The sequence below is a fragment of the Caretta caretta genome, chromosome 5 (genome assembly GCF_965140235.1).
Source record: "Caretta caretta isolate rCarCar2 chromosome 5, rCarCar1.hap1, whole genome shotgun sequence".
NCBI lineage: Eukaryota > Metazoa > Chordata > Testudines > Cheloniidae > Caretta > Caretta caretta.
The window spans coordinates 61,937,004-61,961,670 of NC_134210.1; the positions used below are offsets into that span (position 1 = coordinate 61,937,004).

The 24,667-nt window shown below is 42.2% G+C and overlaps 1 protein-coding gene across 3 annotated transcripts in view; it reads left to right on the top strand.

Annotated features, from left to right (window-relative positions):
- ARSK (arylsulfatase family member K) overlaps window positions 1-24,667 on the top strand; it is a 59,743-nt gene that overhangs the window by 29,076 nt on the left and 6,000 nt on the right. For 2 of the 3 annotated variants that reach the window (XM_048850606.2, XM_048850603.2), the window contains exons 4-6: window positions 6,164-6,446; window positions 10,420-10,591; window positions 16,130-16,354. In XM_048850606.2, the coding sequence (XP_048706563.2) occupies window positions 6,164-6,446; window positions 10,420-10,591; window positions 16,130-16,354 (680 nt within the window). The remainder of the gene's footprint in view (window positions 1-6,163; window positions 6,447-10,419; window positions 10,592-16,129; window positions 16,355-24,667) is intronic. The other variant, XM_048850605.2, reaches the window with a different exon arrangement.

The following is a 24,667-nucleotide window of genomic DNA, read 5'->3' on the forward strand; positions in this document are numbered from 1 at the left end:
AAAAAGCATTGAGTACATTAGCTTTTTCCACATCCTCTGTCACTAGGTTGCCTCCCTCATTCAGTAAGGGGCCCACACTTTCCTTGGCTTTCTTCTTGTTGCCAACATACCTGAAGAAACCCTTCTTGTTACTCTTAACATCTCTGGCTAGCTGCAGCTCCAGGTGCGATTTGGCCCTCCTGATATCATTCCTACATGCCCGAGCAATATTTTTATACTCTTCCCTGGTCATATGTCCAACCTTCCACTTCTTGTAAGCTTCTTTTTTATGTTTAAGATCCGCTAGGATTTCACCATTAAGCCAAGCTGGTCGCCTGCCATATTTACTATTCTTTCGACTCATCGGGATGGTTTGTTCCTGTAACCTCAACAGGGATTCCTTGAAATACAGCCAGCTCTCCTGGACTCCTTTCCCCTTCAAGTTAGTCCCCCAGGGGATCCTGGCCATCCGTTCCCTGAGGGAGTCGAAGTCTGCTTTTCTGAAGTCCAGGGTCCGTATCCTGCTGCTTACCTTTCTTCCCTGCGTCAGGATCCTGAACTCAACCAACTCATGGTCACTGCCTCCCAGATTCCCATCCACTTTTGCTTCTCCCACTAATTCTACCCGGTTTGTGAGCAGCAGGTCAAGAAAAGCGCCCCCCCCCCCCCAGTTGGCTCCTCTAGCACTTGCGCCAGGAAATTGTCCCCTACGCTTTCCAAAAACTTCCTGGATTGTCTATGCACCGCTGTATTGCTCTCCCAGCAGATATCAGGAAAATTAAAGTCACCCATGAGAATCAGGGCATGCGATCTAGTAGCTTCCGTGAGCTGCCGGAAGAAAGCTTCATCTACCTCATCCCCCTGGTCCGGTGGTCTGTAGCAGACTCCCACCACTACATCACTCTTGTTGCACACACTTCTAAACTTAATCCAGAGACACTCAGGTTTTTCTGCAGTTTCGTACCGGAGCTCTGAGCAGTCATACTGCTCCCTTACATACAGTGCTATTCCCCCACCTTTTCTGCCCTGCCTGTCCTTCCTGAACAGTTTATAACCATCCATGACAGTACTCCAGTCATGCGAGTTATCCCACCAAGTCTCTGTTATTCCGATCACATCATAGTTCCTTGACATCACCAGGACCTCCAGTTCTCCCTGCTTGTTTCCAAGGCTTTGTGCATTTGTATATAAGCACTTGAGATAACCTGTTGATCGCCCCTCATTCCCAGTATGAAGCAGGAGCCCTCCCCTCACAGACATTCCTGCCTGTGCTTCCTCCCGCTTTCCCACTTACCTCAGGGCTTTGGTCTCCTTCCCCCGGTGAACCTAGTTTAAAGCCCTCCTCACTATGATGATGAACCGGAAGGGAAATGTCTGAATGCCTTGTTGTTAAGAACTCAGGGAATAGATTTGGGGAGACTCATGACCAGAAAGGCTATTGGGGTCACTCTGCTATCAGTAACTGAGTGGGTGGAAGTCTGGGTGAGGCATTGATTCTTATTCTTGTCTACTGAGATCTGTCAGCTCTGAGCCATAGCATTAAGGCACCCAAATTTTCAAGGCAGGTGGTGACAGAACCCTTTACTTGTCTGGGTGATCCCCCAAATGTCACAAACACCTTTCTGCTAAAGATCGTGAAATGCTTTAGAAACTTCACCACATGCTTTTGAGGTCATTTAGGAACATTCTGTATCTGATCACAGTGACCCTGCCTCTTCCAGTTTGCCAATGATGCCTGTCTTGATGACTCATTGGCTGTGCTTTGAATCCAGCGTGGAACATACAGATGGAGCATACATCCTGGGCTAATATACGAATCAAAATTTTAAAATGTTTGTCCTATCATGCTGTGTGCTAGCCTTGCTCAGTGACTATGTAATCTCATTGATGTAAACTTGGTCCCTATCCTCACCTTCACACTGCTTTGTGACCCACATTATTGCATCATATTTGAAAGTAGATTGTACGCTTGTTTTGAAGTAGGGGTGTGTCTTATTTTTTTCTATGAGCCACTGAACAGAGTTGAATGCTCTGTGGTGTGTTATATAGGGATCACATCAACAAGCACTGAAATGGGTTGGAACATGTCAGGTGTTTAACAGTGCTCAGCAGAAAACTGTATCCAGTTGCATCTACATGGGAAATTTGTAGCAGAATGTAACTAATTTATGTTTAATTTGTCCAGGACATTGGGACTAACTGCTGTGCTTCCAAAGAGTGACTTTTTAATGACTGACCCAGTTCTTCATCTTATCCAATAGACTAGAGTGTCAATTCTTTGATATTGTGGACAGTGACAGCTGCTGGAAGCCAGTTGCAGCTCCCAGGTCCCTGACTGTCAGGCTCCAGCAGTTAAGAAGGCACTTCGTTGTTGTAACTTCCACCTCTGATGTAAGCTCTGTAATGCCACAAGGAGATCAGGTGTAGGGGAGCTTAGCTATAGCACACCCCCTTCTTCTGCTGACTGACTCCTATCAGACCCTCAGCTCACCCAATAAGATCTCCTTCCTGCTTATGCCAGAGATATGCAGCTGGTGTAGGAGGCACATATACTGCCTCCTCCACCTTTACACCAACAGAGATCTCTCTCACACACACACACACATGAAAACAGCGACCAACAAACATAAATCATGACGCTTTTCAGCTGTTTGAAAAAATTCAGTACTTATATCAAAAGGAAATAATGAGGAAGGTTATAATGTAGGCATTGGCCAAAATTTCCCAATCAACACGGCTGCTTGTCGGATAGCTGCTACCCTTCCATCAAAGTACTGTAGTGACTACATTTTAGTAATGTTGTATATTTATAATCGTGAGGCCCTTTTGAATGAAAGGTTGTCATAAACATAGAGATAAGGGTAGCATAAAATCCCTCCAGGGCAGCTCTACTGAATCGCTTTACCTGTAAGGAGTTAAGAAACTCAGTAAGCTAGTTGGCACCTGACCAGAAGGACCAATGAGGAAAGAAGATACTTTCAAATCTGGGTGCGGGGGGGAGGATTTGTTTGTGACTCTCTTTGTTTGCTCCCTCTCTGGGCGGAGAGAGAGACCAAGCAGGTACAATATCTCCTGAAAACATGCCTGAAATGAACGATCTAAAATTACAAAAATTGTAAGGCAAGGAAATGCGTTAGGTTATCTTTTGTTTTGGCTTGTGAATTTTCCCTATACTAAAGAGGTAGTTTCATTCCTGTTTTGTAACTGTGAAGCTGAGCCAGAGGGGAATCCTTTGTGTTCTAAATCTTTTTATTTACCCTGTAAAGTTACCTGCAAAATCAGGATGGAAGGTGTGATTCTTTTACTTTTTCTTTATAAATAAAATTCTTCTTTTAAAAACGTGGTTGATTTTCAGTGTCCTAAAGAAAAGGTTTGATCTGTGCTCACATTGCTAACCAACTAGTTGGTATATTATTCTCAAGCCTCCCCAGGAAAGGGGGGAAGGGGTTGGGGGAATATTTTGGGGGAATAGGGACTCCAAGTGACCCTTTGCTGAATTTTTGTGTAAATCACTTGGTCGTGGCAGCAATACCGTCCCAGGACAAGGAAAGGAATTTGTGCCGTGGGGAAGTTTTTAACCTAAGATGGTAGAATATAAGCTTAGGGAGTCTTTCATGCAGGTCCCCACATCTGTACCCCAGAGATCAGAGTGACAAGGGTGCTATAGACATGTAAGAATTTTATTTAAAATATTTCAGTTGGGACCTAAATTACTTGAGTGGCCTTTTATATGTTTTCACTTATACAATAGTAGTGATTCCAGCTCTTAAGATTTTCTCTTCATTATTAAGCAACATTATATTTCTGTTTCCGCTCTCTAAGTTGTTATCTTTGGAGTACCATCTGTCAGCAAAGGAGGTATAATCCTACTTCTTTCTCATTACGAGTGTTATAAACAATTGTTTAATATTCATTTCAAAACTTTTAAATTCTTGTTAGTAACTCATTTTCCACCTGAACTCTGACATCTGATTATTAAGTCTTTGTTTACAGTTTGTGAATCTCTCATGTCTTCTTTGCAGAGAAGATGACCCCTTTAAACAAATCGTCTGATTTCTTACTGTGGTTTAATTAAAATTGTATGATGTATTATAGCAGAAAATACATATTTCTGCCTTCAATTGGTTTAACACTTCATTAGTATTTCTTCCTTTCAATCTGTGGATAAAAATATAGTTAATGGTGCATTTTATGGGGCATAGAGATTGCCCCATTTATTTCTCCGTCATCCTCTTTGTTGTAGCAATCCTTTCTCTCCTTTTTTCTCTTTCTCTTTCTCTCTCTTTCTGCCTAAAGATTTGTCTTCCTTTGGTACCTGTCAATACTTCTCCCCACTGCTCTAGTACTGGAGAGTGACCTGTTCCATTCCTTTTCTCTCAAGCCCCAAACTAACTTTATCTGGATGGTCAGACTGGCCTACATTTTTCATATATATATATATATATATATATATATATATAAATCAGTGTTATATTTTAAGTTCTATATTACATTAAATATAGTAAGCAATGTGCACAAAAAAATCTAAACCATAATTGCACACACCTCTTTGTACAGGCAATGGATGCCTAACTATACAGTATGCAAGAAAGGGGTGGCAAAAATCAAACTGACCGCTTAAGTCCTCCAAACCAACCCCTGCCAGCAGAAATCCTAGTTCTTTTCTTCTTCTAGGGAACAGGCAGGCTCTCCTGTAGGCATCAAGTAAGGGAAGGAGCAGCTTAACCAAGTTCATAGAGCACTTACCTCAGAGCCTTGAGTCAGAGCAACCAAACTTAGTCAGAAAACAAGTCTCTAAGGCCCAGATTCAGCTAGTGTCCCAGGTCCTGTAACCTATAGCAGCCAGCTTGGCTTCTCATCCCTTTCTGTCTTGCTCAGCTTTCTTTTATTTATATACAGTCCCGAGGTAGGACAGCATGCTTTTTCATTGCCCTCCTGCCTGTTTTGGCCATAAATGGAAGACTGTCCTGTAAAGGGGTAGTACTCCCCATCACACTGATATTTTGAAAATTAGGTTCAATAAATATTATATCTCCTACTGAGATAAATTGTGATGATTAATCTTGTTAAAATGGTTGTGATTAATTCAGTTAAGCATAACAAACATTTGTTTATCTTGGAAGTGCAGATAACTACACAAGATTTAAAAAGACCTAAAACTGTTTTATTGATAAAAGTGAGATACAAAGGTTTTGCTAAAAGTTAAGAACCTATTTGTAAAATTCCAAATGAGGAAGAAAAAGTACATGAATGTTCTTTAAAATATAATTGGCACTATACTTTAACAAAACTATATGGCTAAAGTCCTGAGGAATCTGCTGCTACATACTTTCTTTTATCATTCCTTGAATGACATGTAAGTTTCTAAGATGGAGTGGCACTCTCCAATCTTTGTTTATGATACTTCTGGTGTCATTTCCTTTCTCTGCCAGAGTGATACATCTGTAGCTCGATTTCTCAGGATTTTAGAGATTCAGTAATTGTAATTGTCTGAAAATCTGGCTCAAAACATATTTGATCATGAAACTTGTTTCATTTATGCCTCTTGGGGCTCCATTGCCGCCTCCACCTTTCTCTGATAATGTTATCATCTGGAGTCAGCGGGGTTGCACAGGGAAAGTCAGCAGAAGATTTGGTCCAAAGTGGCAGTGTTACAAAAAGTGGTATAGTAGAATCCAAAATAAAACGGTATGGTTTCAAAAGATGTGATGCTCTAGGTGGTTGAAACAGTCCAGTGGAAAATAAGTTTACATAATAAAATTTCAAGTTAGATGCAGCAGATAGAATGAGCGATGAAGCCATAGCAAAAAGTGAAGAGAATCCGTTAAGTGAAGATATGGTAACAGGGTTTGGAAGTGCTGTGTCTAAATGTTCATTTGCCAAAGTAGAACTGGGAGATGGATCAGAGGCAGGAGAAAGAGCCCTATGGCATGAAATGACCAGGAATAAGAAAAAAAAGATTCAGAATTGGAAAAATATAAACTAAAGCAATGAATATATAGTTTAGCTCTTGGTTATTTCAATCTAATAACACTAATATTATATATAGAAATAAGTAAATAAAATGAAGTTGCAAATTTAGAAAGATGTTTAGATATTTTAAAACTGAGGTGATGTTACTAGATGTTTAGTGCATGAAAAGAGAAGGAAATGCTTTCCACCCAATGCAGTCTTGTATTTTCAGTAACCGTGTAGAAGCTTGGACAAGGGATGTTGATTTCCTGCTCAGACAAGAAGGCAGACCCATGGTGAATCTTACTGGCAACAAGACATTTATGAGAGTGATGGAAGAAGATTGGCAAAATACTGATAAAGCAGCAAGTTGGATAAGGAAAGAAGCCACTAGCTTTAATCAACCATTTGTTCTTTACTTGGGGTTAAATTTACCACATCCATACCCATCACCCTCTACAGGGGAAAATTTTGGGTCTTCTACATTTCTAACATCTCCCTATTGGCTTGAAAAGGTATGTGAAAATGTATAGAAACTTAAATCAAAATGAATTTGTAACTGCATTTAGTATGTACATTACCTTATTTCGCACCTTATATAATTCACATCAGACTTGGGCTCAGGCCCAGTTCTGATATTATAGTGCACTGTAAGGGAATCTGTGGATGAGATGTTAAGCACACTTCTTAAGGTTGCCCATGTAGAAGTGAAAAAAGAAGGTGACAACTCCAGTCTCTCTTGGCCAATATTCCCTGACTCGGTAAAACCATTTCTGATTCCAAAAGGAGTGTATATTAAACTGGACACTTAATGGTGTTTCTCTGTACAAACTTTGCACTCCTAGTCTCTAGCTCATTGTTTTATAAAGCATTTGGTAGCAACTTGAGCACAAGAGATGCTATATAAAATCAAATTGTGTCTGAATTCTGTGCTGACAGGTTGATCTTAACCCAGAATGGCTGCAAAGGTGCTAAATCAATGCCTTGCACAATGCAAATTTTTGTCTTTTCTGTTACCTGATGCTTTGATTACTAATCTAGCTCTTTCAGTTTTTCATTCTAATGCTAAGAAAAATCTCTCTGCTTCCATGTGTAGGAAATCAGCAGATTCCTTCTCCCAGAGAGAATGGTGTGAATAATTTCTGTTTATCTGCCTCTTGTATTGTCCACAAATGCAGTCTTACTATTGTCACAAAACTCTCTTGATTAGTTACCATGGCTCCCGCTGCCTAAATGACAACAAGATTTCACACAATCCAGTAACTCAGCAGTAGGCTTTGAAGAGACTTTACATTTATCTGCCCAGTCTTTACTACTGGGGTGCTGTAAAGTCAGTTTACCTATGTAATTTGATGGGCCACCTCTTACCATAATATCTGATACCCTTTCAAGCATTTAAAAATAGAAATAACAATCACACTCTTTCTTCATTCTTTACCTAGGAAAAAGTAGTTAGATTACGATGAGGTTTTTTAAATTTTTCAAAAATGTATTATTTTATTTTGAGTTGTATGTGAGAGCACCATGTTAAGGGAAAGCAAAGTCAACGAGATGTGTTTTTACATTTAGTTTTGAATGCAGGAAGGCCTGTGGTCATTCTGATCTGTTACAGGAGGGAGTTACATAAGATAGGGCCAGCTCCTGTGAAGATTTTTTTTTTCCTGGTTTTACAAGCCACCCTCCATTTGTTGACTGTTTCATGGTTCCAGCTGAACATGGTTGTCATGGTTATGAGGAAAGACATGGTCTCTCAAGTAGCTAGGAGCAATCTCCTGGAGATCGTTGAATATAAGGACAGAGACCTTGAATTAAATTCTATCTTCAAGGGGGAGCTACTGCAGTGTGAAGCATCAGCATGATGTTTCTGGTACCCTGTGTTGCTAAGCAGATGGTCTGCTGCATTTTGTAGGGAGTGATGCTTTTCCAGGGCACATGGCTTTGTTCCTAGATATGAGTTGCAACAGTCAAGCATAGAGATCATGAATTTAATGAAAAAAGAAAAGGAGTACTTGTGGCACCTTAGAGACTAACCAATTTATTTGAGCATGAGCTTTCGTGAGCTACAGCTCACTTCATCAGATGTTTACCGTGGAAACTGCAGCAGACTTTATATACACACAGAAATCATGAAACAATACCTCCTCCCACCCCACTGTCCTGCTGGTAATAGCTTATCTAAAGTGATCAACAGGTGGGCCATTTTACAAAAATGGCCCACCTGTTGATCACTTTAGATAAGCTATTACCAGCAGGACAGTGGGGTGGGAGGAGGTATTGTTTCATGATTTCTGTGTGTATATAAAGTCTGCTGCAGTTTCCACGGTAAACATCTGATGAAGTGAGCTGTAGCTCACGAAAGCTCATGCTCAAATAAATTGGTTAGTCTCTAAGGTGCCACAAGTACTCCTTTTCTTTTTGCGAATACAGACTAACACGGCTGTTCCTCTGAAACCTGTCATGAATTTAATGGATCACTATTGTCAGGTCTAAGTTCTTTAGGAAGGAGTTTAATCTTCTGGCCAGTCACAGATGTTGACTTAATGTGAGGGCAGAGGTCCTTGAGTAATGGGGAATGTTCTAGAAGAACCACCTTGTTTGAGGAACTTCTCTCTCCCTACTGGAATTCCACTCTTGCCTGAATTCAGCTGGAGCCAGTTTCTCATTTCATTTAGACACTGAGAAAACTTGGAGCGGTTGCTGTTTACATTTAATGTCAAGGAGATAAAGAGCTAGGTGTTGTCAATGTATGCTGCTGGCATTTCAGACCTTGTTGTCTCACCAGCTCTTTTAATGACTTCATATAAATGTGTTGGATAATATGGGAGAGAATACTGACTTTTGTGGGAGATGAGGGCTTTGGAGATGTTGGCATGAATGGCCATAATTTCTCTAGGGTTTGGTCTGAGAGGAAGAAGTTAAGGCATTTCAAAGTGTTTCTGTACCACCCAATAGCCTCTTAAAGGTGGGACAATAGTATTTGGTGGTTAAAGGTACCAACTGCTGCAGAGAGGTCTAACAGGTTGAGTGTGGATGTACTTCTCTTGTCTATGGACAAGGATTCATTCAGCAGAGAATTGCTATCTCTGCAACATGCCCTGGCTTGAAACACAATACTGTCAGCTGATAGGTGGAGTTGGAGGCTGGTTTTGTTCTCTTCTTAATTAGCCTGATAATAGTGTATTTAATCAAGAAAAGGTCATGGAAATGACATCCCAGTGACCAGTGGCACCTGTGCAGAGTCTTTAGCACTAGCTAGAGTCTGGGGAGCTCTCTCCACTGCTGAAATCTTCTACCTCTGATGCCTCAGCTCCCCATCAGCATTAAATAAATGAGCAGTGGAGGCTCCAGATGTACCTTGCTTGTCCTCTATCAGTCCCACAAATTCTGTCAAGATGCCACTACCACTAGGACACATACATACATATTTAGAATCTAAAGTCATTAGAGCCTGTGGAGTTTTCTCTCTTGTGGTATTTTCATCAAGAATAAAAAATAAATTCTGTTGATTTTGTTTCTTAGGATGATATTTACATGCTGCTATAAATACTCACTGTACAAGCCCTGACATATCAGTTTTGTTAACTCATTTTGAGGTGCCAAGTGTTCCTAGCCCAGTCTCCATTGCCTTCCTATACTGCATCTAAGCCTCCCAGGACCTGCTACTACATTGTGACCTAGGACTTGTCAACCCTGCCTTCAGCTGTGATTATTAATTAGTAAGATCATGGAAGAGTTAATAAACTACTTTACTTTGTTTTTCAAGTCATAGAGGTTTCACATTGCCTAGTTTGTAATTCACAGTTCTAAATATTTAGAAATAATTCTTGATCAGTAAAAACAAACATTTTAAAATCTGAGTCGAAAGGCAATGCTTATTTTTATATTCAGGGTCCAGTTTGCAAATGTGTGTGCCTAAATAGAACATCTCCATTATAGACGATGGCATTTAAATTGGTACAAGGCATCAAACTGGCCTAACTGCCAATCTGAGCATCCAAATGCCAGAATTTATATATCCAGTATATATTTGAAAATTAGACTACCCATGTGAATTCTTTTTCCAAGATACAAATTTCATGCCAGCTCTTCTGGAGATTTTCCCAGAAAGAGTAAATTGCCATGTTGATCTATTTTCCCAGATGACACCTAGTCCTTTGGAGGCACATGGTACAACATTTTTCTTTTATGTGGTGCTATGCCCACACTTCTGAGATTAGTTACTGAATATAGTTCTAAAAGACTGGGTCCTTAATCTGTCTTTTGAGATATCAGCTGGCAGGTCACATGCTGCTGGGTCCTCCTGTAGTTTTCCAGCTGATTTTTACTGGTGTCCAGGCTCTTCTTTGCAAGGTGGTGATTGGATATCTGTAAAAGTAACAGATAGTAAGCAGGTGCTGCATGGACCACGGTTTGAGAATTTCTGATTTAAACCCATTGTAAAGCATTAAACTCGCTTGCCAAAATAACTTAATTTACTCTTGTTTTTAGGTGACATATGAAGCCATTAAAATTCCAAAATGGCCTCCTCTTTCAGACATGCACCCAGTAGATTATTATTCTTCTTACACCAAGAATTGCACTGGGCAGTTTACAAGGAAAGAAATCAGAGATATCAGAGCATTTTATTATGCCATGTGTGCTGAGACAGATGCCATGCTTGGTAGGTAATCTTCCAGAATAATAATACAGAAAAGAGATTTGAAGCTGTTAGTAGATAACTCTGATCAGACTAGCCTTTTGTAAAGAGTTATTCAAGGCAAAATAGCTTCCTACATATTGCATAAATGATGCATGTGCAAAAGAACTGGATGGCTTAGAATATTGCTGTCAGATTTGGAAGGATTAGAGTTTTGGGTGGTAAATGTTGATTTCACTGTACACATACAAACTGATGAAAAAATATTTCAATTGATGGTGATCAAAATTTACAGGTAAGCAAAGTAAGAAAAATCATGCTTGAGAACTTATTGAAGGTTGATTTAAGGACATATCTTTGTATATTTTGACATGTGATATGATATTTTCTGTTTTATAGGTTTTAAACTTTTAACTTTTTGATATCATTAAATAATTGCCTACGGGGGCCCCTTCCCCACTGTTTTTCTTGCAACTGTGAAATTATCCATAAAATCCATAAAAATAGGAAAAAAATGCCTAAACAAACATTGACATTACCTGTTGAAGTTTGTTTTTTTTTAAAAAAGAGTTCTGCCAAGCCTACTAATGGACCATTTTACTGAGTGTTCTCACTTACCAGTGTGAATTCAGACCAGGATGGTAATTGTATGTTGAAAGGTTTCAGAGTAACAGCCGTGTTAGTCTGTATTCGCAAAAAGAAAAGGAGTACTTGTGGCACCTTAGAGACTAACCAATTTATTTGAGCATAAGCTTTCGTGAGCTACAGCTCACTTCATCGGATGCATACTGTGGAAAGTTTAGAAGATCTTATTATATACACACAAAGCATGAAAAAATACCTCCTCCCACCCCACTCTCCTGCTGGTAATAGCTTATCTAAAGTGATCACTCTCCTTACAATGTGTATGATAATCAAGTTGGGCCATGTCCAGCACAAATCCAGGTTTTCTCCCCCCCTCTCCCCCCCCCCCACACACAAACTCACTCTACTGCTGGTAATAGCTTATCTAAAGTGACCACTCTCCTTACAATGTGTATGATAATCAAGGTGGGCCATTTCCAACACAAATCCAGATTTTCTCACACACACACCCCCCCCACACACACACAAACTCACTCTCCTGCTGGTAATAGTAAATGGTAAAAAAAACTATGCTGACAGCTTGTGCCACACGCTCTCTAAGAAACTGCGGAATCACCTGATCAACATCCTCTACAGCAAACAGGGAAAGATTAATAATGAGCTCTCAAAAATGGATACTCTCATAAAAAACCAACCTTCCACACAAACTTCCTCGTGGCTGGACTTTACTAAAACTAGACAAGCCATTTACAACACACACTTTGCTTCTCTACGAAAGAGACTAAACTTTCTAAACTACTACATGCCACAAGGGGCTACAGCAATGATTCCCTCAACCCACCCAGCAATATTGTTAACCTATCCAACTATACTCTCAGCCCAGCAGAAGCAGCTGTCCTATCTCTGGGCCTCTCCTTCTGCCCCTCCACCCCCACGAACATGATACAGTTCTGTGGTGACCTGGAATCCTATTTTCGACGTCTCCGACTCAAGGAATATTTCCAACATACCTCTGAACAACATACTAATCCACAGAGACCTCCCTACCAACACTACAAAAAGACGGATTCTAGGTGGACTCCTCCTGAAGGTCGAAACAGCAGACTGGACTTCTACATAGAGTGCTTCCGCCGACGTGCACGGGCTGAAGTTGTGGAAAAGCAGCATCACTTGCCCCATAACCTCAGCCGTGCAGAACACAATGCCATCCACAGCCTCAGAAACAACTCTGACATCGTAATCAAAAAGGCTGACAAAGGAGGTGCTGTTGTCATCATGAATAGGTCGGAATATGAACAAGAGGCTGCTCGGCAGCTCTCCAACACCACTTTCTACAAGCCATTACCCTCTGATCCCACTGAGAGTTACCAAAAGAAACTACAGCATTTGCTCAAGAAACTCCCTGAAAAAGCACAAGATCAAATCCGCACAGACACACCCCTGGAACCCCGACCTGGGATATTCTATCTACTACCCAAGATCCATAAACCTGGAAATCCTGGACGCCCCATCATCTCAGGCATTGGCGCCCTGACAGCAGGATTGTCTGGCTATGTAGACTCCCTCCTCAGGCCCTACGCTACCAACACTCCCAGCTACCTTCGAGACACCACTGACTTCCTGAGGAAACTACAATCCATTGGTGATCTTCCTGATAACACCATTCTGGCCACTATGGATGTAGAAGCCCTCTACACCAACATTCCACACACAGATGGACTTCAAGCCTTCAAGAACACTATCCCCGATAATGTCACGGCTAACCTGGTGGCTGAACTTTGTGACTTTGTCCTTACCCATAACTATTTTACATTTGGAGACAATGTATACCTTCAGATCAGCAGCACTGCTATGGGTACCCGCATGGCCCCACAATATGCCAACATTTTTATGGCTGATTTAGAACAACGCTTCCTCAGCTCTCATCCCCTAACGCCCCTACTCTACTTGCGCTATATTGATGACATCTTCATCATCTGGACCCATGGAAAGAAGCCCTTGAGGAATTCCACCATGATTTCAACAATTTCCATCCTACCATCAACCTCAGCTTGGTCCAGTCCACACAAGAGATCCACTTCCTGGACACTACAGTGCTAATAAACGATGGTCACATAAACACCACCCTATACCGGAAACCTACTGACCGCTATTCCTACCTACACGCCTCCAGCTTTCACCCTGACCACACCACACGATCCATCGTCCACAGCCAAGCTCTGCGATACAACCGCATTTGCTCCAACCCCTCAGACAGAGACAAACACCTACAAGATCTCTATCAAGCATTCTTACAACTACAATACCCACCTGTGGAAGTGAAGAAACAGATTGATAGAGCCAGAAGAGTTCCCAGAAGTCACCTACTACAGGACAGGCCTAACAAAGAAAATAACAGAACGCCACTAGCCGTCACCTTCAGCCCCCAACTAAAACCCCTCCAACGCATTATTAAGGATCTACAACCTATCCTGAAGGATGACCCAACACTCTCACAAATCTTGGGAGACAGGCCAGTCCTTGCCTACAGACAGCCCCCCAACCTGAAGCAAATACTCACCAGCAACCACATACCACACAACAGAACCACGAACCCAGAAACCTATCCTTGCAACAAAGCCCGTTGCCAACTGTGCCCACATATCTATTCAGGGGACACCATCGCAGGGCCTAATAACATCAGCCACACTATCAGAGGCTCGTTCACCTGCACATCCACCAATGTGATATATGCCAGCAATGCCCCTCTGCCATGTACATTGGTCAAACTGGACAGTCTCTACGTAAAAGAGTAAATGGACACAAATCAGATGTCAAGAATTATAACATTCATAAACCAGTCGGAGAACACTTCAATCTCTCTGGTCACGTGATTACAGACCTGAAAGTCGCTGTTTTACAACAAAAAAAATTCAAATCCAGACTCCAGCGAGAAACTGCTGAATTGGAATTCACTTGCAAATTGGATACAATTAACTTAGGCTTGAATAGAGACTGGGAGTGGCTTAGTCATTATGCAAGGTAGCCTATTTCCCCTTGTTTTTTCCTACCCCCCACCCCCCAGACGTTCTTGTTAAACCCTGGATTTGTGCTGGAAATGGCCCGACTTGATTATCATACACATTGTAAGGAGAGTGATCACTTTAGATAAGCTATTACCAGCAGGAGAGTGGGGTGGGAGGAGGTATTTTTTCATGCTTTGTGTGTATATAATAAGATCTTCTAAACTTTCCACAGTATGCATCCGATGAAGTGAGCTGTAGCTCACGAAAGCTTATGCTCAAATAAATTGGTTAGTCTCTAAGGTGCCACAAGTATTCCTTTTCTTTTTGTGTATGTTGAAAGATGTTAATAGCGTTAAGACCTGGTAAAAGTCAATGGATATGCTAAGCACCCTTCATTCAGGCTAAACAGTGGAGCAATTAAATAGCCCTTTGTTTAATGAAAGCTGAAACAATAGAAGCAACTGCCCAAGACACAGACATCATGGCAATGCCAAAGTAGAAACTGAGCCATGTGACACAAGTGGTTTCCTGGCAAGCAATTGCAAATGTAGGGGCTGGGGGTATTGATTAAGTGTCCTTGTGTGTGAAGGAACCAGAAAAGAAGGGAGAAGGCAAGCAGACTACAAAGAAGCAGAGTGAGTGCGACCTTAGGAAGAAGTCATAAGAGATCTTTTGGGAAGAATACTCACTGAAAAGTCAAACTTAGATTTCTGCACTAGGAGATTGTCTCCTGATTGTTTTCTACTGTGTTCAAGGAAACAGAACTTTGGTGCAATCCTATTTATTTACAAAGATTCTACACAAACAGACACCTGACTCCTCTCATTATTTCTTCTCCAAATGGAAACAACCTAGCAAGGCCCCAAATATTAGCTAACTGCTTGGGCTAACAGGCAGCAGTTGTGACTATGAAGTAGACAACAAAATGACCTATGCAAGGCTCCCATGTTTGTCCCTGGATATAATAGCAACATATTGAAAATTACAAGAAAAAATAAGTTAAATCTAAATAAGCATGCAAGTTTTCCATGGTTTGTTGTAAGATAGATAGATATGCAAATCCGCCTTAATTTACTGTGTTTTGCTTCTTCACTTTAAAAAGTGTTATCTAAAGAACAAGAATTCTCAATAAATAGAAGAGTTACTTAAATGATTTTTGTGATGTTAGAATGATTAGGTCATATATAAATGCAAAGGACCAATCCTGTGGGTCACACAGGCCTCTCATGGAGAAGTAATCAGGCCTCCCAGGACCTCTGATCCTGAAGCGATCATGCTGCTGCAATACATGGCGCAGGGTAGCTTTCGACTAGAGCCCCTTTTCTGTAAGGTACATGATTTTAAGCATGTGAGTAGTCTCATTAAAGTCAGTGGGATTACTCATGCTTAAAGTTATGCATATGTAGGTAACTTGCTGAACCATGGCCATCCCTTCTACCGTGCTTCCATTGATCCTGCCCCTCTTTCTCTCTCCGTTGCACAAATCTGAGGCTGCAGTAGCTCCTGTGGAGGTACATGCACAAGAGAGAATGAAAAGCCCAGTGACTGGGATAGAGTGAGCGCTCAATCAGGACCCACAATATCCAGTGCTTTTGGTGGGGGCCTCTGCTGTCCCAGTTGCCCTTGGTATTGTTAGCTGCAATGGGATCCCATCCAGAACTGTGTGTGGCCTCCTTTTGTGAGGAGGGAGTGCCTCTCATCCCTTCAAGATGTCCTTGGTGGTGGTTCAGCCCCATCTCCGAGGCTGGGATTCACAGTCCCCAGCAATCTCAGACTATAATGGATATTGCAGTGAGGGGTGGAGTCTCAGGCTTTGCTTTCAGTGGGAAGGAAAGGAGCTCCAAGGCCTTTGAACAGCACCCCAGTTGCTAGTAAGGGCCCGCTCCCCTCAGGATTTGCATGCTGCTCTGCAGGTGCAGAAGCTTAACACAGTATCTGAACATACTTTTTTCAAGTCTCTCTTTTGTTGCAGGTCAGATCATTTCAGCTCTAAGTGATACAGGACTTCTTAAAAGAACCATTGTTATATTCACAGCAGATCATGGAGAACTTGCTATGGAACATCAGCAGTTTTATAAAATGAGCATGTATGAAGCAAGTTCCCATGTTCCTCTTCTAGTTATGGGGCCAAGCATTAAAGCTCATCATAACCTATCAAATGTGGTATCTCTTGTAGATATTTATCCAACTATGCTTGGTAAGTAACTTGATTCTATTTGAAATAACTGAAACTTTGAGATTTGGGTATGAATTGGTGGTGGCAATAGTAATAGCATTATGTTTAGGGTTCTGTTGTGATAGGTGATATACTAACATAGTAAGATATGATGCCTCCTCTGAAGAGTTTACAGTCAGATTTAACACAAGATCAACAAGTGGTGTAGGGATTAAATAGAGGGATTGAAAGAAGTGGGATAAGGGTAACTGTGATAGGAACATGTGGTCACAAAGACTAGCAATGAATGCAATCCATTCGTTTCAGGTATTTACATTTTTTCCTCTTTTTTTTAGTCTTAAGATGTAAACACACAAGAAATGTTATGGATCTCAGTAATCCCTACTACCTACCTACTTGACCATTGACTGTAAGCATCACAGTACAAGTGGGTCCTGAGAAGGGATTTCAAGTCCAAGTCAAGGTAGTGGCTTTACTTACTAGTTTGAGGACGATATTCCATTTATAAAGGGCAGCATGGCAGAAATGTAAAGGAACTTGTGAAAGAAGTGGACTAATAGGAAGATTGAGGTGGGCATCATGAGCTGAGAGGAAGGTCTAGGAGTGATGTAGTAAAACCACAAGAATGGCTAACTGGGAGGCATAGTATTATGAAGCTTCTTGAAGATGAGGACAAGAACAGAATTATCAGACACAGATGAATATGATTTGTTGGGGAAGAGTCAACACAGCTTTTGTAAAGGGAAATCATACCTCAATCATTTATTAAAATTCTTTGAGGGTGTCAACAATCATGTGGATTAGGGTGATCCAGTCAATATAGTGTACTTGGATTTTCAGAAAGCCTTTGATAAGGTCTCACACCAAAGGCTCTTAAGGAAACTAAGTAGTCATGGGATAAGAGAGAAGGTCCTCTTGGATCAGTAATTAGTTAAAAGATAGGAAACAAAGGATAGGGATAAATAGTTTTCACAATGGAATGAGGTAATTAGCGGGGTCCCTCAAGGATCTGTAGTGGGACAAATGCTATTCAACATGTTCATCTGAAAACAGCATGAACAGCAAAGTAGCAAAGTTTGCAGATACAAAATACTCAAGATAGTTAAGTCCAAAGCTGACTGCCAAGAGTTATAGGGGGATCTCACAAAACTGGACGACTAGGCAACAAAGGGCAAATGAAAAATAGAAGTGTAGGACTGGAAGGGACCTCAATAGATCATCTAGTCCAGTCCCCTGCACTCAAGGCAGGACTAAGTATTGTCTAGAGACTATCCCTGACAGGTGGCTGTCTAACCTGTTCTTAAAAGCTTCCAATGACAGAGATTCCCCAACCTCCCTAGGCACTTTATTCAAATTCAGTGTTAAGTGCAAAGTAGTGCACACTGTAGTTGGGATGATTTTTTCCTCATGGGTTCTAAAGTAGCTGTCACCACTGAAGAACGCGGTTGGAGTCATTGTAGATAGTTCTCTGAAAACCTCAGCTTAATGTGCAGCAGTGGTCAAAAAGGCTAACAATGTTAGGAACCATTAGGAAAGGGATAGCAAATATCATAATGCCACTGTATAAAATCCATTGTACACCCACACCATGAATATTATGTACAGTTCTGGTCACCCCATCTCAAAAAGGTTGTAGGAGAACCTGGAAAAGGTTCAGTGAATGGCAACAGAGATGGTCATGGGTATGTTATGGCTTCCATAGGAGGACAGACTAATAAGATTCAGGCTGTTCAGTTTAGAAAGGAGACTATTAACAGGGAATGTGATAGAGGTCTATAAAATCATGAATGGTGTGGAAAGAGTGAATAGGAAAGTGTTATTTACTCTTTCCAACAATATAAAAACTGCACATTGTTCCCCAAATCCTCCTACCATCCACAGTCAAAACCCTTAAACATGTATAGATGCACACTGAATCCATACTTAGTGCTTGCCTGGGGATGTTGGGCAAAGCACATGTTTGGCTTTGAGCTACACCTCTACTCACCCATTTCGTAGTGTGGATACAGCAAAAGCAAAAGTACCTGGGATTGTGTTTAGATAAGCCTCCACTGCCATTCCCACAATTCCCAGTACCTGCATGCTCTGGCCCTTTAACCTACCCACTTCATTGTCACCCACTATGTACCAGATGCAACTGCTGGTTTATACACAGTTGCTCGGCATTTAACCCTTCATTTCCATGCGACCTGCTTGTTTCTGCATAGCTCAACTGTGCCTAATAGGAAGAGGCACATCATCAGCATCATGTTAGGTGGCTGCAGGAGTACTCCAGAGTTCTGGTTAACCTCTAGTGTGAGTACAGCAAGCGTTATGAGTTTGGGAGGAGTATCCAGAACATCCACGTATGAGAGCATCATGAAGAAGCTGTCAGAGATGGGCCTAACTGGATTGGAGTGCAGCACAGGGAGCACATCAAGCACTTAAAGCTGAGGATGGCAACAGCAGATCTGGCAACTCCCTATCTATATGCCCTTTCTACAAGGAGTTTGGACCGGGTGCTTGCCACTGCCCTAAGGTCAGAGCTCACCGTCCTTCTTGACATACTTCCGAATGCAGATCATCTTACTTTCAGACCAGAGGAAGGGGGTAAAAACTCTGGGGATGGCACTGGCTGACATCACAATGAACTCCCGTAAACAGATTGTGGAGCAGGAAGCCCAGGATCAGTCCATGTGGCCGGATGGGTGAGTGGGTGTCCTGGGTGAATTTTCAGAGGATCTGTTCTGAGATCGGCCCAGGGAACAGTCCGGAGAGGAAGCAATGCGGGACCAGGAATTGGATCCATAGTCTGGTAAGTGCAACCCATCAACTTTATAATTACCATGTGGGAAATTGTAGCATAAGAGTGGGATTTCAGGATTATGACCAATAAAATCATTGTTATGGAGGATATTACATGGGATGGGTTTATCTTTGGGTGAGGGCAAAAGCCACCCTGCTTTCTCCACATCATGTGTGATCTAAAGTGATTCTAAGTATTGCCCGGGGTGGGAGGGTGATTTAAACATATATCTAGTGATTCTTAACTATTTTTTAAAAAGAGTAATAGCAAATTATGAACAGTAACAGGCTGAGCAAGCATGATTACATATCTTTCAATATACCACTGTCTGCAACTCAATCACCCCAGTAGCATTAAAGTATTGTCCCAGACAGTATGGATTATAAATCCCACTGGCTGCATTAAGTACTAAAGTCCCTTGTGGACTTCAGTGCTTGGCCATCTGATTCTGTCCATTCACAGCACGCTGTCTGGGCTGGGGTTGGGAGTGAAAATCAGTTCTGCTCTTCAGAACTCTCTGCATCCTACTTCAGCCTCCTGATAACATTTGCCTGAATTTTCCCCCACTTCTGGAAGATGCTTGAGAATTTTTCATACAGGAGAAATTCAAGCGGGTTTGTAAAATTCCTGGGTAGGCAAACTTCCAGTGGCTGCCTACATAACTAACTAACCCTCTCCATGCTTTGATCTGCTGTTCAATCACCAGGCAACCACAAAAATCTCCCTTGCTTAGATAGATGGGTTTCTGCATGCAGCCTGCAAAATTTGTTCGTCTTTCCAAATAATAATCTCCTCCAAGGCTTCCCTGGCCTGAAAGAATATTGAAACTACTACTGGTAACAGAGCCCTACCCTCACAACCACCTCCTGACATTTTTTGTAAAATAACAGTTAAATCTGAAAATTTTACCATGGTTTGTCTTTTGTCTGGGAATGTTGCTAGAAGAAGCTTCTGAATACATCAGTGTATGAAGATGATGAAATAAAAGCATATCAGGTTGAAAAAAGTTTCAAACCTTGGCCTCATTTTGATGCAAAACATAAAGTGGGACGGATTCTTTCCTTTCTCCCAGCCCTCTGCCTCCCTTGAAAAAAGTAATAAGCTCTTTCATTTTCTTGACAGGCATTTCCACTTCAGCTGTACCAACATTACCACACTGGACTCTTGGGGATAGAACCCTTAACCAGCACAGGAAGAAAAAACGGTCAGATGAGATGTTCTGTGACATGCGGTACAAGAGAGAAAAATACCAAAAAGCAGAGGAGTGGGAAGAAAGAATGCTCACCCAATTCCTCAGACATGAGCAAAGGAAAAGGGCTCAAGCCTAGCTTCTGTTAGACCAACAGTTCACCATGATGGCCAACAGGGTGCAGCTGCCAGTATCCGCACCACAGCCACCTTCATTTCCAGCTCTGCTGTTGGCTCCTGTACCATCACCAGTGCTTGCACACTCTTCTCTGTGGTACCACATCTTGCAGCCAGTGCAGCGACTGGCAAACTCAAACTGACCAACCAGTGACCAGCTCTACGAATTGGAATGGGCAGATGTACACTATGTACTCCACCCCTGTACAGTGCAGTCACCATGTTTGGCCAGGGAGGAGAAAAACAGGAGGCACACTTGACATCTAGTTCCACTACCAGCAAGACTGACTGTGGAGCTTGGACTTCAGTTAATTGTACTGCTTCACAAACCATTAGCATTTTATTTAACTTTGCACATTTGTCAATAATTGTTTATGGCCAGTGAACTGGTATGCTTGCAATGGCTTTACTATTACTTTGTTTTGTTTTCTTTGGGTTTTGTTAATAAATGGTTTGGTCGCACAATTAGTTGGTGTGTGTGAGTGCATGGAAAAGGAGGAAGAGTCAGGAAGTCGTCTCCAAAGCTTTTGATAAAGTATCAGTCTCTTATCACATAAAGCCAATATTAAATATACAATAGCAAACCAGGTTATACATCAGTACAGAGCCTTTCTGCATCACAGGTTCCCAGCACAGCATCACTGGTCCATATCCACTCACCCTGAGATGCTAGATGTGGCACGAAAGGCATCCCCATTTTCTCATGCTTGCCTGGACCCATTCCTGGTGCTGATCAATGCACTTTCTGGTTTCATATATCAAGTCTGCATATATCAAGTGTCTTAAGACTGTTCCATGTGAAAATTCTTACTTTTAGCCTTGCAGTGTTGTGTAGGGCACAGCAGGCCACAATAATTTTGAATGGTATTGGCCACACAGGCATCCAAATGTTTTTTGGCAATGCCATCTTGACTTCTGCCTGCCAAATGTGCACTCCTGTAACTGCTAAGCATATAATTAAACCTTCTTCCGCCAGGTCCTCTGAGGTCAGGGTATGGTTTCATGAATCATGGTAAGAAAGGTTTAGCAGGTTCCCCTAAAATAAAAGTAGACAGACACCCCATTGGTAACCATGCCATTTAGAAGGAATAAGGTCCCTGCTTGTGCAAACAGGTAAACACCAGATATCCTCAATACCCTAGCATCATGCACCTGTCCTGTATTTCCCATGTTGATGAACCTGCCGTTGTGGTAGTCCAAAGCCTGTAGAACCAGGGAGTAGTATCCTTTGTGGATGACATTCACTTGCCTCTTTTGGCAGGCAAACTATGGGCACATGCATGCCCTCAACGGTCTCAGCAGTTTGGGAGCCCCATTCTCTGAAAGCCAGCTATTATTTCAGACACATTAATTATGCCCATTATCTGTGGGCATACTACTTGTGGACTGGTATGGCCTCCCTCATTTGCATGTCCTGGTGCTGGAGGGTCAAGGCAGGCTCCACACCCAACTCCATGAAGGTCTACAACTACTTTCAGAAGTGCTGGAACCACTACTGGTTATCCCAGGTCTGCATGGTGATCTGATACCACCACAATGTGCTACTTGTTCTGCACTGGAAGCCCCAGCCTACATTTGGGGAAACTGCTGCAGTTGCAATAAGAATCTGGTCTCTCCAGTCTGCCATGAATATAACCTCCTTTGGGTCCCACTGCCTTACATATTTCAGAAACTGCTGCTGAAATGTCATCCAGAATCTCACAGAACATGTACCCTGATGCATAAATACTTCAACCACCAGCAGGAGCAGCTCAGTTGATGGAATCCATGACATGGCCCCCCCAGCTAGAATGAACAGAAGTGACGAGTGTGCAGAGCTAAAAGTGTATCAGCTAAATGTGTTGGCAAGCTAAAACCACTTCCACACAGGAGTCTGGGAAGAACAAATGCTGCCACAATATACCACAAATCCTAGAATAGCTCCAGTTGGTAAAGTGCTAAGAACCGTGGGCTGTGTTCCCAGAAATCTTAGTGCCAAACACATGTAACTGCCATGCTAGTGTGGATTTGGCTACATGGGGTAATGGGCACATGGACACTCAGGCAGGCTTAGCTAACACGTGCCCATATGCGTGCAAACCAGGACACGGGCGCTGTAGACATACCCATAGAGACAGGCTGAGATGCAGCATTAGATGAAGGGAAATAAGTCAGGAATGGGACAGTAGGTGGTAGGTGAAGTTACAGAGAAAGGTTATAGAAGGGACAAGAGTAGCCCTAGAAAGTTGTAGCCCTGTGAGACTCCACTAAAAGTGGAGGATGGGAGGAGGCAGATCCACTAGAATAGGTGCTTAGAACCAGAAGATAATTATGAAAGCCAAGGGAATAATTTCAATATTTCAAGAATAAGAGGATATAATTACTCCTGTTGACACTGTCAAAGGCCAACAAGGCTGAAGATGAAGTAGATCTGGCCATAAAAAAAATCTTTCAAGATTTTGGTGAGAATAATTTTAGTGGAACAGAGGAGATAGAAACCAGATTGGAGAGGGTTTAGAGTAGAGATGAAGGAGATGAATTCAAGGCAATGGTTGTAGATGCCACATTCAGTGAAATTGGAGGAGAAAGAAAGAAGAGAAACCTGCAATGTGGGGAGAGGCAGGTCTGGTCAAATGTGGGGTTTTTGAGGAAAGAGGAGATGAAGGCACGCTTGTATTTTGAAGGAAAAGGCCAGAAGATAGAGAAATTGAGGAGGAAAGGAAGGCAAGCAGTGAGATTGGGAGCAAAGTAGGTCAGGAGTTATGAGAAGATGGGTTCACTGTGCGAGGTCCTGAACCTGAGCCTGCAGGCTGCTGGCACATCTACAACCTGCCTGACTTCTGTACTAGTGACCAGAGAATTGGGACCCCTCAAGCCTTCCACTCCATTAACAGTACTGCCCACAGAAACCTGACTGGAGAATCTCTGGAGTCCCTGATAGGGCTGGGTTCACTAGTTAAGCCAGATGAGAGACTAGAAGTTGTCTGTGCAACAAAGTGGATCCTGGCTTGCTTCTGCTACAGACCCTGCCATCCACTGCCTCATTTCTGGCATAATCTGTGCTTCCTAACTTCAACCCAACCCTGTTCCCGGCTCCTGCCCTCAGCCTCATTCCGGTCCCTCAACTCTTTTGCCCTAGTTTCTGACTGCTCTAGCTCTAACCTTATTCAGCTTTTTGGCTTCTGACTCTTGGCTTTAGTTTGTGTTTCCAGTCTGACCCCAGCTCTAATGCTAGGCTATGGTTCTATAGCTTCAGACTTTCAACTTTGACACCTGGCTCTGGATCTGCCTCTTGGCCTCTGGTTCCTGAACACTGCACTGACCACCAAACCAGACCACCCATGTCCTGGGCACTGACACCAGTCTTCCACAGACCCTGACACACTGGATCAAGCAGAGAGGTTAGAGGAGAGCAGATGAGACCTCAATGTTGAGCGAGCATCTGTCTTGGTGAGTGGGAGAGTTGATCTAGCTTTGAAGATCAGACTTGACAGATGATGAAGCTGGTAGGATGAAAATGGTACATGGTTATGAGCTGGAGAGCCAGGTGTCAAAGTCAGAGAGGAAAGTGGATGGGGAAGAGTGGGGTGGACTCTGACAGCAACATTGAGGGGAGAGGAGAGTCAGAATGTTGTCCAATGTTGTGAAAAGGGATAGGAGGGAACAGGTAGAACTGGCAAAGTTGTTGAGAGATAAGAGGAAAAGAAAGTACACAAAGATGAGAAAGCACCTCCTTATAGTCTGTTGTTTCTCTTCTGTTCTACCACTTCCACTTCTCTCATGTCCTCCTATCTCTCTGCCCTCAACATATTTCTCACATCTCATCTCACTGTTTTGTCGCCCTTTCTCCTCTGCCCATTGTTGTCTTTTCCTTAATTAATTGCATATGTATTAAAAGTGCTGACCTGCCAGCATTGTAAAGTGACTGTGTTCAAAGAACAGGTACAGCAACAGAAGCACAGTGCAAACACACCAAAATTTCCCTTTTAATTGGTCTCTGAAGAGACCCCATTCATGGGTGAGAAGATAGGTCAGTTTTCATGCTAAATGAAGCCTGGGACTCTCTTTAGTGCTAATTGTAATAGCAATTTTTGTGATCTGAACTGTTGTACTGTAGATACAGGGTGAGACCACCAACACATTTCACATTAGATCATCGAACAGCCATCAGATGGTACTGATAGTCAATTCCTACTGGAGACTGA